Here is a 14,153-nt window from a genome sequence, read left to right as displayed (position 1 = left end):
ATTCTCATTTTGCCCAATGCAATTCCCAATTTGACCAAATCATAAATGAGCATCTGCAATTACTCTGACAAAATAAAGAAGCATCAAAAGACCTTTAGAAGAAAATAAAATAAAGAAGGCAGTAAAGAAGTATAAGGTATAAATAGCAAAGTCACTAACTTCTCCTACATCGCCCGGGAGATTTCACTTTTATATTTCAAGTGGTAGTAAGATTTATACTTTGATATTAAATTTAATAAAACTGATTTTAAATGTTCTATCGTTATACCTACTTAATTTAAATGTATTTAAACTATCAGATAATCATTGAGAAGATGATGAAATTTAAGAAATTTCTACTTGCAGTTTTTGTTGCTATTTCTATATAACTACCACAAGAAAAACTACTTGAAAAAGTGCAAGTATGCACAGCTAAGAAATAAGTATAATTTATCTGTCCATAGTATCAAATGACAAACGTGTTTTTTTAAAGTCTAATCTATGATAAAATCAAGTTAACAAATACCTAAGAAAATAGATTTGAGATAAACAAGGTGAAAAAAGTTGTAAAAGTTGCATTATAAAGATCTTCTACTATATTTAAAAGTTATCAACCAACTTAGCCTTTTATTTACAAACACTTCATCCTTGACGACCTGATCAAATGTTGACTCACTCGAGCCTTAAGGTGAGAATATCATCGAGGGAAAGGAGGTCGCCCACTCTGAGGAGTTGATCACTTCTTCGCAGAGTGCCGTGAAGAGGAACTGTGAAGAGGCTGATTTGGAGGTCAGAGGAGAATGTGTCAGGATCATAGACAGAAAGCTCATTGGTTGAAACAAGTGTAGAGGACCCTTCCTCCACAAACAACTCACTGGTACGAAGATATGGAGCCTTCAAGAGAGGATAACAAATTAAAAGTACAACCGACCATGTCAGTACTACTGATGGATAAGAATGGGTATTTTCAGATAACAAGTGTTACGATCACACAGTTGGGCAAAAATGTAATTACACTACTCAATTACTTGCAATCATGATAACATGATATTTAAATTTTGATTACAGTAATCAATTACTTGTAATCTATATTATAATTCACCAAAATTTTGATTACAACCATAATTGCGATTCCAAGTAATTGTAATTCCAGGCAATTGTAATTCCAATTAATCACAACAAAAATAATTATTGGTATTTATGATTTCATGTAATCATATATTTTGATTACATGAAATCGTGTTTACAAGCAATTGTGATTACTTGTAATCAAAGCTATTGCAAGAAATTACAAGTGTACTATATGTAAATACAGTTTGTGATTCCAATATATATATATATATATATATATAGTACGTGAAGAGTATATAGTACGTGAGTATAATGAATATATTTATTCATGCATTTATGTAGTACATTCATAGCCTAAATGTACAGTAATACCATGTATATATGCTTTACGAATGTATGTACAGTATACAAGTAAGAAGGTTGTTTACGGGTACACTATAAGTACAGTGAGCAAAAAAAGGACCACCTAGAATAACTTTTGATCTAATGATGGGATTTTCACGTTCTAGGATTCAACCTTAGTGGCGGGAGGAGGTGACTTCAAATATGCTAATTATAAAAATGTTTTAAGTTATAAAATCAGACACAAAAACGTACTTTCGCTGAATAAACATACCTTTTTTCCCCCGATGGATTCGCATTTCTGACCCCCAACACATAGGGGGAAGCTGCAATTTGAGAAATATAGTCCCAATAGTTTGGTCAGGAGAGCGGTCTAAAGTTTTAATCTCTCAATGTTAATTTTACTTTTTGCATATTTCGCTATATCTAGAAAACTTTTAAAGCGAATTTAAAACTTTTTGCACAAAATTATAAAATTTGTTTGCCTATGTAAAAAATGATCTATATTAAATATTTATAGTTTTTTATGTTGTTGTTGTTTCTTATCCTTCATCTGTCTGACAGAGTCAGACAAGATCCAATAGGTTGTTGACCCTCAAAAAGTCGATGACAAGAAGTGGAGTAGCGTATAAGTCCTCCTCAGAACGACCCAAGCAGTCAAGGATATGTTCGGCAGTGGCCTGCTGGGCTTCACATTTGGAGCAGACTGCATAAGTCTTTCTTCCTTCAAAGTACGAGAGACTATTCGTGTGTCCACTTGCCAATATGGCAATTGCTGTTTGAAACGCTCTATCAGCTATGAGAACAAGTGAAGAGCCTGGTCCTTTGGCTGCATACCAGTTATGAGAGGGGGGGGGGGTTCTCCACTTTTTTGATAGATGGCTTTTGATTTTGGGCTGATTCTCTGAGTAGGTAAGGTCTGAGGACGAAGGTGTTGATTGACTACAGCCCTCCTTGGCCAAGTGATCCGCTTGCTCATTGCCAAAGATGTCAACGTGGGATGGTATCCACTGAAGATGAATGTCGTGGTACTTTGAAATAATTTGAAGTTTAAGAAGGATGGAGATGCTTGTTTTGTCTCCAACTTTAGTCCAATTGTATAGGTGTTGAAGGGAGCTGCGACTGTCCGATAGGATCCAAAGTCACTCTTGTTGATTATAGCATCGATGCCCTGTTCAATTACGATGAATTCACTTCTAAAGACTGAAGTGAAATCAGGATTACGGAGATAGATGGAGTAATTTTGCCCAGATTTTTCAATGAAGACGCCGCTACCAGCTAGGTCTCCCAGTCCACTACTGTCTTTGTAACTTTTTACGGTGTCACTGGGAATCTCGTCTAAAATTTCCAAAGCTAGTTGCCTAAGTTTAGCTGGAATATGATCTCTCTTTGCGACTAGAGCAGAAAAGCCGAAGTGGCAGTAGACTCTGGGGATTCCCTCTGAAGGATTCAGACAAGATTTTAAGGAGTGGGCCTCAACGTCTTCAGAAGGCAAATGCAGATATAATTCTTTTTTTTATTTTATTATTTTGTTTAATAATGGTTGAAAAAATTTTGTATTGTAAGTTACACTATTTTTTGCATTATTTCAAAGCATATAATTTTATATGGCAAAATTCAAAATTTGAGCAAAATCCGTCGAATAGTTCCTGAGAAATCGAATTTTTTAAAATTCGATTTCTCATATATATAATATATGAGAATATATTATGTATGAGCACAATATAGGCTAAAAATTTGAGGCCCTAAGTGATGCAGAGGTACAGAGAAACGTTTTGCCTAGACCTGGTATAGTCTAGAAATGGTTCTGCTAGTGTGAATTTTACTGCATCCTTTAAAAAGCAACCTGCATATAGTATAAATATGAATAAATTACCTTGTTGTTTACTGGTAGAACAGTTATGTTGAAGGTCTGTCCTTTCACCGTGTTTTGATGTGTGTCTGTGGCAGAGAAAATAAACTGTAAGAAGAGAGGATTGGGGCCTATTTCACCTGCTGGTGGTACATAGCCTACTTTCCTGTGATTTACATGTTTCTGGGTGAATGATACTATGGCTGACAGATTACTATAGTCATCTTCTACATCATCAAACAAATAAACTATTTTTCCAGAATCTGTTCAAAAGAAACATAATTATGTCTCTTTCTTCTTGTGGATATGAATCTACACATATTGGAAAAGGCAAACTAGCATATATACAGGTATAACAACCTTTGTTTTCCAAATAAAAATGGACATTATATAGTAAGATTGCTATATCACAGTGATGAAAAATCTATTGGAGAAGAAAGTTAATTTTTTTAAAAAGAAAATTATGTATTTAACTTCCAAATTTCTCAATATACTTAAAAATATTAAAAGTCTGGAATCAGAAACCCTCGAATAAGGCAGGGCACATAGCATCTGCAGATTAATTTGGCTCTCTGAAATGACAATCATACTTCGTGAACTAATTTTAAATGACAAAGTTTTCGTATATAATTTTTAAATACCTTACATTTTGCCCAATCAATCGTATTGAGGTTGCAGATAAATTAAGATTTATGAAAACAGTGTTGCAGATAAGACCCTGTGAATTCTGCTACTGGAATTAAAAGGTAATATATATATATGCATTATAAAGAGTAATTTTTATTTTAATGCAATTATTCTTTATTTTTAAGTTTTTATTACTCTTGTTTTTTATATTATATACCGAATACTCTTGACATCTTAAAGTTGAAGGGATGTCAAAAAAATTTCGAGACAGCGAGGTTTGACTATAAATCTAAATACAACAATGATAATTTTATTTTTAAAAGTAAGACAAGAACAATAATGCATTAAATCGAAAATAATTGGTTTACAATGAACTTACACTGTAATTCTTCCGAAAAAATTTATTCTTTATTTCGAAAAAAATTTGACAAGGTTTTGAGAAGAAACCCAACATAGGAATTCAAATTAACTTGCTGGATCAGGGGAAAAATATATTTTTTGACATAACAATGTTTTTGAGATATTGAGAGTATACTGTATGTGTGTGTGGGTGGTTGAAGTGCCAGTTGCTGCTCCTCAAACTAACTTAAACAATATTATCAATTAGATATCAAATAGACTTTCTAGATGTAGAGGAAGTTTCAATATAGAATTCTTTTGCCAGTGCTGTGGATCTGAGTGACCATAAACTAATTGTCGAATCTTTTATGTTTGTAAACTTTTCGGTTATTAATTATCTCATTGAATTATTGCACATCATGGAGATTTAAAAAATAAGGTAATAAATAAAAAAAAAGGTACAAACTTAGGATTTGTAGTTTGTGAACATTTTTAAAGGTTCAGATAGTTAGGTTATATGTAATCGGAAGCTCATCAAAGGCACATTAAAAGCATTACACATTCTTAAAAAAACTGTCTTTCTTGTTAAAGAGAAGCATTATTAAGTAGGAAAAAAACTGTGAACATACCAGCATGAGCAAATGAACCAATGAACCTAGGAGGAGTAGTTATAGTGAAGATGATCTCTTTATCTGCATCATCCATATAATGCAAGTTGCTGCTGCCGAATAACCCCACTTTGTCGTCCTCTCGTACTTCAAGCTGAAAAGATGAGGCTGGATCTTGTTTTGGAGGAAAGTCATTGAGAATAGCCACCACCTGCACTGAAATAGTGTAGGGGGGAGAAATGTTTGGTGGACGATTAGTATCTAACAAGACTATCTCGAAAGAATCACTGGTCACCTGCCAACAATAAACGGGAAAAACATTTTGAGGATACTTTTCCATTTATTATGTGAATATAGTAGAATTTTCATTTGAAAGACACTTTTCAGTACAGTCCAAATAATTTGAGTGAGTATTTTTAAATATAAGGGCAGGATACAGAGTCAGTAACTTTCTTTTAAAATTAATTTAACTTTGCTTAAATATAAGTTATGTTTTATTTACATAATTTAATTCATCTGAAACTATTTTTAGGTGTTAAGACAAACAGGTGTCCCTGAATGTTGCCAGTCACTCTCATTTATTTATAAAGAAAGCATGAAGAGAATGTGATTTTAGGAAAAAAAGCAGCATCATAAAGAAAGTGATACAGTTATTTGGTCAGAAAGTTGTCTGTCTTGTCTAATACTAAATATAGAAAATGTTGTCTTATGAATGTTATGTATATCTTTAACGTTATTATTTTAATGGAACTTTTTTATTGTAATGATAATACTTTTAAGGTCAATTTTCATTTAAACCAAGAAATACAAAGTACAAAAAAAAATTCTGATCCAACACAGGGAATAACAACTTTGGTAAATAATTCATCACAGTTGTAGTAGTTTAGATATTTATGCAATTATGAAATAATAATCTCTTGAAGATACTTGGAATTTTTCAACATGCAAAAATGGCATCTCAAAAGTTTTAGTTTCTTTATTTCAATGGCTTAATACCAGATATCAGTGTAACCATCAACTGTACATCACACTTCAATTTATCATCGTAAACATTGCTTTCTTATTTTTTGCATGTAAGGATGCAAATTAGTAGCTTGTTAATTTTATGAAAATAGTAAAATGTATCTGTCTACTTGCACACTTTATAATGTTCGGAAAGATTAATTAGATATTAATTTGCAATGTTAATTAGATGTAAAGATAAGCGTAGACTGTGCTGAGGGTCAATATTCACCATAGTTTTTGAGGATCACTACTTCTGACAGATTTTTACACCTAAGCTTGAAAAAACATATTGTCAAATATATTATGCTTGTAGTGTTTCCAATATAATGCATTCTTTCAATTTACTTCCAGTGAAACAAACAACAAATGAATTTGGAAGACTTCGCAAGCTTGCTATGATGCTACCCAAAATAAAGCAAATGGCACTTTTTTTAGACAAATAAGGGAGAACATTCGAAACATGTCAAACCTAACACTTTATTTATGCTGTGATATTAATTTTGTTAAATTTGTTTTAGGCTTATGAACTGTTAGAATTTATAAATTACAGAAAATTACATGTAAATTTAAACACAAATCACAATAACAAAACTTATTACAATATTAAGCCTGTTCTCACATCGCCTCGTAAACATAACATAAGCGGAGGGATACACTGGATGTTTTCCAAATTTCTTCTGGTTTTATGAGGTTTGGTATTGTTAACATTCAATCAACCACCCATCCATATGCTCTTTATTTAAGTGTAATTATTGTTATTACTTCAATAACAATAATTATACCAGTTTTTTACACTTATCAGACTACTACAATTTTGCAAATGTCCCTTAAATTAAGATAACATCAATAAAAAAATTCACCTCACCACTTTTTGATTTAGATGGTAGTAGACAAGCCCTTTATTGATGTCTTGCTGAGTGAACTCTGATATTTCATTTCCATCATCTACCCAGGCAAACTTTTTCAGTATCTTACCAAAGTCTGGAGGTTTGGTAACATTGAACCTTATGTGATCATCTAAACTGTCATGATCTGCACCTCGTAGAAGAGTTGACAAAATCTGTACTTCACTCTTCTTCCCCCTGATTTTCAGACCAGTGTTGATGACTAAAGATGGATGGCTGTCATCCTTTGGAATGATAATAATGGGAAACTTGAAGTGAGTAGATTGGATGCCATCAGATATACGCAGGTGGATGCTATCTCGAACTGAATCACTGTCATCGTGGTGGTACACTACAGACTCAGAAGAGATGTCATCTTGGGTAAAAGAATAGGCTGTTTTGCCCCTCACCTCAAGACGGCCATGATGCAGTCCACCTGTCACAAAAATCTTTACCTCTTCAATATTGTCCCCATCAACAACTTCTAGATTAGATTTCCTCAGAGGTCTGGACTGTCCTTCCAACAAAATCAGACCGGTGTTCATGAATACCCTTGGTGCAGTGGTGATGGCAGGGCGAACAGCTATGTGCATGGTGAAAGGGTCGCTCAGGGCAAAGTCCGGATCGCTTATGATGAAACCGATTTCATACATCTGTCGCTCCCTAAAAGCTGTGGCAGGTGGTTTGTAGGCGATGTCAAAATTGTTGAGGTCACTCTGTTTAAAAGATGATATGGGTCTCGAATGGTCAGACGACAAATGTACAATTGTGCCCTGGTGGGGCAGAAGAGGTTTCGTAATGTTGAAGACTAACAAGTTAGATGGTGTTTCACTGTCAGTAGCAGATAAAACAGTTGGGGTGATGGCTGTTACTATGAACTGATCTACATCCATCAAATACATACCTGAAAATGAAGCTTTCGGTGGTAAGTTTGGAAATCCTGGTTCTATAATTACAGGTATATGATACCATTCAGATATTATATTATCAATGAGTGGATCGTTCACTTCGACAGCTATCGACACGAAATCTATGTTAGGAGAAGGTGGCTTCAAATGCTGATAGCGAAGACCCAACTGTAAGAATTCGTTGCATCTCCTTTTGATAACATCAACAGCCTGATTTTCATGACCAATAACCATCTGTCCATGCGATGGCCTTTGATTAAAATGCCGTGACATTTTAATTTTACACATAGCTCCTTCCCTTTGACTGAAGTTAAAATTCAGTACAGAATCATCGATGGCCTGAGTGATGCCGAAAAACTCTTTAATCACCAGTGGACGCAGTGGAAGAATCACATCGTATGAGCTATTTTGGATCATAAAAAACAGTTCAAAATACTCAGAAATAGTATCATGATTCAAAAATTTACTGGCTCTAAATTTAACAGTATCATTCCATACCAAAGGTGAACCATGATGCACATACTTTACAGTTTTTGGTTGAAACTCACAATCAAACACCTGAAATTAAAAACATTTCTAAATTAGAAGCAATTTTCTAGATTACAAATTCATGAAGAAAAACTACTTCAATTAAATTATCACAGAAGATATAAATAACGTAGTAGTCAAAACACAGAAAAAAGGTTTTAAATTCAATACATACTATGAACAACAAAACAAATGTGGTATAGTTTCATTGCGCTGAAAAACTAATTTCACTTTATAATTTAAATACATTAGTTGAAGAGAACAAAGGGCATAATTTTGAGTTTGCTGAAAAAATGAACAGATATTTTTATATCTCTCATCATTACATTAACTCAAACTCATTTAGAGGCTGGAGCAGCAATGCTCATTAAACTCCAAGTCGGGTGAAATGATAGACAAGAAAATATACATAATAGAAGCAATGCAATAAACTCAAAATATAACACTGTAATGTAAAAAATTAAATTAAATAGAAAAATGTAAATTATATAACTAATTAAATTAAACAACCACAAGCAGTTTTCATATTGGGTCACTTTTTTTCCAACCATTCTGTAACAACACAGTGGTCAGAAGTAGCGCATAACAAGTAGTAGTCGCAACTTTTTCGTAGTTTGTTGTGTAGTGTGCTACTTCTATGTAATGTAGTGAGTAGTGCAATAAAAAAACCCAGTAGTTTGTAGCTATTTCTGGCTACTACTTTTAATGTTAGTTTAGTCTAGAAACACGGTTCTAATGCAACAAATTTTTTGAATTTGATGGGTAAAACTTTTCAAGGGGGCCGTCAATGGATGCAATAAATGACCCTGTAGCTGAGCGTTAACAGAAATTGCCTTTTTAAAATCACATATAACTAATATTCAAACTAGCCATTACAAAAACAGATAATTAATAACTTTGATCACACTTCCACATGCCAATACACACTTATGAAACATTGACGATATTTAAAAGGAAGGGAAAGCATTTTTGATGCACTTTATTTCTTAGAGGAAATAAAAGAGCATTAAATTTAAAAAAAAACAACAACAAGCATTTGATAAATTTGCATTTCTTAAATTAAATATATTCGCTGTCGAAAAAGGCATACAAAGTTTAAGGTATAATGAATAAATTAAAATTTTTTTTTTTTGGAATACCAAGCTGACTCACGTAAACATGAATAAATATTATTCCCTTACATTTAATGCTAGCCAATTTCTTATTCAAAACTATTTTGGACAAAGGTGAAAATTAAATTCACCCGCAAAATTCATCTCTTTAAAGTAGTGAAGTAGTTGCTACAATTCCAAAGTAGTTGTCACTACATTTTAAAAGAAGTAGTTGTAATTAGCTACATTTGTAACGAAAAGCAGTTGAAGTAAACCACAAAAATAATGTTTTTACGACCACTGGGACAAAGGCAGCTACAGCTCCATGGATAACTTTGGCTGCGAGATTTATGAATAAATTGCGTGATTAATGTGAAAAATGAGGTACCTAAAATTGTTGTTGTTTCCTTACCTACAATTTTTGAATAATATGAATTAAAGAGGGCTTTAACTCTTTTGAATAGATGGAAATTATGTCAAATAATCAAATACTTTTCGCAGACAGCGTCAATAAAATAATTTACAATATCTTCATGAAAAATGTCTTGTTAAATTCAAGAATTTCATATAAGATTTCACAGGTTAAACTAACCATATCTTTAAAACAATTTCCTTGTTACACATCAGCTTTTTAAAAAATAAGGTTTGCAATAAAAAATTTTTGCTGAATATCAGACTAATTACTTAAATATTACTTAAAAAAAACGAAAGAAAATGTAAGAATTTTCAAATTTGTTTATTGTCTTTATTGTGCATTAAGAAATATTAGAACAATGAAAACTAAACAAAAGAAATCCTGACTACACTATCCACTAAAAATACTCCATTTAAGAAATTAAAATTTCTTCGGTTTCCAGAACAACAGTCAAAGTATATAAATATAAATAAAAAAAAAGATTATTTATAGCCCATTTTTTTTATCCTATTTTTTATATTACAAGACCAACAAATGTGTGGGGAAAAATTTATGAAACAACAAGAGCTAATAGCAGCACACTGTTCTTTATTTTACAGATAAACCTTATATAGAAATATTAACGAAAGATATAAAACAATGACCTGAACTCTGTATGTGTTGTCAATGAGGTTTTGGGAATTTTTTGGTCAATGTTATTATCAAAAAGTGGTGGCAGAAGTTTAAAAATTATCATACCAGGGTTGTCATTGTCAAAAATCGTGATATTTTTTTTTTTTTTTTTTCAAAATCAGATTTTTTTATATATACCAATCAAAGCTTTGATAAATTATATATCAATAATGCTAAATATCATTGAAAAAATAATAATATTACAACTGAAGTACTTAATAATTCTAACTAAAATTCTAATTAAATTTATTGAATAATTATTACGAACTATTATTTGAGAAAATAAAATCATCGTAAGTTACTTGAATTAAAGTTTAATACATTCATGAATTTGTAAAGCCAGTTTTTCCTAATTTTTTTTCAGCAGACCAAGTTTTTATTCATTATTTATATACACAAACAAAATTGACATAATTTAATTAGATTTATTAAATAGCAAATTATTTTACTTACAGCTAACAGAAAGTTATAACTTATTACATGATATTAATTATTCTTAATTTTTTAGTCTCTATATTTTTATATTCTAATAAATATTATTCTTTCATCTCTAAGCTTAAGTAAAGAAAAATCTGATCATACGTTGCATAACTTAATCAAAGAAAATTTCAAACCTGCTTTATATAGCTTAATTAAAGAAAATTCTGACCCTATCCTGTATAGTTAAAGAAAATTTTGAACCTGCTTTGCATTGCTTAATTAAAGAAAATTCCGATCCTGCCTTTGCGTAGCTTAATTAAAGAAAATTCTGACTTTACCATGTATAGTTAAATTAAAGAAAATTCCGAACCTGCTTCGTATAGCTTAATTAAAGAAAATCCTGACCCTGCTTTGCATAGCTTAACTAAAGAAAATTCTGATCCTGCTTTGTATAGCTTAATTAAAGAATATTATGATCTTACTGAGTATAGCTAAATAAAAGAAAACTCTGACCTGAGGAATGATTGTTCCAACCCGTTGGGTCATGGGCTCATCATTAATGACTTCAACTTTGCATATTGCTGAATCTGTACCAAAATCAAATACCAAATCATTTGTTTGTATGTAGACTTCTCGACCAATTGGAACTGAAATGTCTCTCTTGTTTAGGAGTAACTGACTAGTCACTTGAGAGAACAGCAACAACAACAGGACTAAGATCATTTTCTACAGCTACATATCAATGACAGATCTAAAAACATAATTAAATTTATATTACAATTAATGTGTTGAATAATTAGGTCTGCATTAAAAGGGATAAGCATAATCTGCCTGGTTTATTGATAAAATCACATTTTTTTGTAAATGTTGCCATTTTTTAATAAAGTTTAAATTTTTTCTGTTTACATAGTAACATTTGCTTACTCCCATAAATTTCATATGCAGAAAAATTTATGTAAGTTTAAAGGTAAAAGTCTTGTGAGAAATATAATTAAAAAAAAAAAAATAACTTAAGTTATTTTTAAAAAAAAGTAAACAAAGTTAGCCGAAAAAAAGAAAGCCATTTAAATTAACAATTAGAAAGAAAAATGGTTTCCAGAATAAACAATAGACGGAAAAAATAATTTTATTTTTATTTTTCAATTTTACTTTTTATTAAAATATTTTCTCTCCAACTTTGGGCCATTAGTAAAGCTGCAGGTATCGTTACAGACAGGCAGTCATAAAATTTTAAAAGAATTGCATGTTTAAAAATTTTTTTTACAAGAACTACTCGTCTAATTTCATCTAAGTTGTGCCATCTAAAATTATATTTTAAATATATATATATATATCTAATGCAAGAAGATATGATCTCTAGATCAAAAAATATTTAGAGTGTTTCATTGTAGGGGGTTCGATTTTGCGCACTATGCCTACTACATTTAAATTCTGATGCTTCAAACCTTGTTATTAGCATATACAATTTCTATAAAATTATCATACGCAAAAAGCATGTGTGGTTCTCGATAATTTTTGCTAAGTTGAAGAGACATAGACATGCTAAATTTGAATTGCTATTACACCTTCAATTGTCTTGTACCTAATGCAGTTAGTTAAAGTGACAAAAACAGTTTCATAAACAAAACAGTTTGAGGTTATTCTTGCTACAAAAACATAAGTTACTTAAGCAGTGTTTTCACTACAGCGCGAGTATCTCGCATATTTTTTTCTTTTCTCGCTATAAAAAATGATTATCGCGAGAAGTTCGCGCACTCTATTAATCAATTTCAAAATGCGCAAATTTTGGAAAAAAAATTCGTATTTTGCCATTTTGAATAAAATCCGTTTCACTTTTGTTCCTTGATCTTTCATTATTTTGATCATCGTTCCTTGTTATCTAGCTTCCCAATTTACCAGTATTGTTCAGAACTGGTGCAAACAGCAGAACAACACCCCCCGAACCACGGAACCCCTTTCAGAACACATTTCTCTGCAACCACGTGTTCACCGTAGGTAAGGTTTCTTCATGTAAGACGCTTACATTTCTTGTGCATGAATGTAAGATGGACAAATACCTTGTTAAGGCGACATCTTCTACTTCGTAACGGACAAATGAAAATGAAGCAAATGTCGGTAGAAACGGTCAAAACGAAACAAATACGGAAATATAATAGCTGATGAAAAAGTAGATATAGAACATTTTACATATGATGATGCAGCAAAAATATTCAATTAGAAGATGTCAAAAATGTATTATAATTAAAGAAAATTTTTTTTTCCAAGTCTATTATTCGTGTTTTTTTCAATTTTAAGAAATCTCACTTAATTTTTTGAAATCTCACCCTGTTTTTGAAGAAGGGTGAGAAATTCTCTCCCATTTTTTATCTGTAATGAAAACACTGTTAAGTAACAAAATTGAATTCAGAAGAACTACAAATAAATTGCATGGATCAGTTTCAAACCATTGGGCATTGTACAAAAAAAAAAAAAAAAAAAGNAAAAAATAGAAAAAAAAAAAAAAAAAAAAAAAGTAAACAGCACATTCATATAGATATTTTATGTCCTATTTAATTTTTCAAAAAATATATCTAATTTAAGTTGAGTATTTAAAAATTTTTGGTTACTCTCATTACATTTCAAATAATAATTATATCGACCTTTTTTATTCACAGTAGAACATACACATATATATTATCATTTTTCGAATATAAACTGAGAAAGAATACCTACTAATATTAAAAAAATAATACTTAAACATAGCAAACGAAATTACTATATGAATTGGTATTTAAAAATAGGAATAGAAATTTATAAATTTTTGGCAGAAATTTTTTTTTCAAGACCATTTATCATAAAAAAATGAAATAACAGGCAAATATGAATATGAAATCTCTTCTTATGTTGAATTGATGAAACAAAAATTAAATCCAGAACAAAGATATCAAGATGAAAATAATGAAATCCATCAGTGATTACAGATTTTGATAAATAAAAAATTAAAGTATGTACGAAGAAAAATAAAGAAATAAGGTATTTAATAAATGCGCAGAATCATGGACGATTCTATTTTGACAGAATTTTATGCACTGTTTATTTGGAAATGTCAAACATTGTTTTTACAAAAAATAACATTTTTCAGTATAGTAAAAATTTTTTCTTAATTTTTCTCACCTTTTTGTAAGGGCAAAAGATATTGACGAACTCTAAGAATTCTTGAGACTCAAGCATCACACGATTTAACTTCCAGTTCAAAACAAGAGAAAAGAAACTATGCAGAAAACCAGGAACCCATTAAAAGGTAAACAAACCGCACGTGTTGTAGTTTGACGTTCTTAGAGCAGAATGAAGAAGTCACTAATGGACTATTTTCACCCAATCAAATCACTGTACATAGATTTTTCAAACTTGTGAGCAAGAAGCTTCAAAGCCA

General features: G+C 31.1%; 1 protein-coding gene across 4 annotated transcripts in view; it reads right to left on the bottom strand.

Moving 5' to 3' along the window:
* LOC107448897 (FRAS1-related extracellular matrix protein 1) overlaps positions 1–14,064 on the bottom strand; it is a 44,011-nt gene extending 29,947 nt beyond the window's left edge. For 3 of the 4 annotated variants that reach the window (XR_011637483.1, XR_011637484.1, XM_016064251.3), the window contains exons 1-6: positions 13,895–14,064; positions 11,255–11,492; positions 6,689–8,173; positions 4,840–5,113; positions 3,269–3,507; positions 656–873 (exon numbers count right to left, since the gene is read on the bottom strand). Coding sequence is in view for 2 of the 4 variants with exons in the window: in XM_016064251.3 (XP_015919737.1) it covers positions 656–873; positions 3,269–3,507; positions 4,840–5,113; positions 6,689–8,173; positions 11,255–11,464 (2,426 nt within the window). In the remaining 2 variants the exon portion in view is untranslated. The remainder of the gene's footprint in view (positions 1–655; positions 874–3,268; positions 3,508–4,839; positions 5,114–6,688; positions 8,174–11,254; positions 11,493–13,894) is intronic. The other variant, XM_043038800.2, reaches the window with a different exon arrangement.
* Between the last annotated feature and the right edge of the window lie 89 nt (positions 14,065–14,153).

This window comes from Parasteatoda tepidariorum, chromosome 8, assembly GCF_043381705.1.
Source record: "Parasteatoda tepidariorum isolate YZ-2023 chromosome 8, CAS_Ptep_4.0, whole genome shotgun sequence".
Classification (NCBI taxonomy): domain Eukaryota; kingdom Metazoa; phylum Arthropoda; class Arachnida; order Araneae; family Theridiidae; genus Parasteatoda; species Parasteatoda tepidariorum.
Note: the sequence above shows the minus strand (reverse complement) of the source record. Positions and strands in the feature narration are given on the sequence as shown.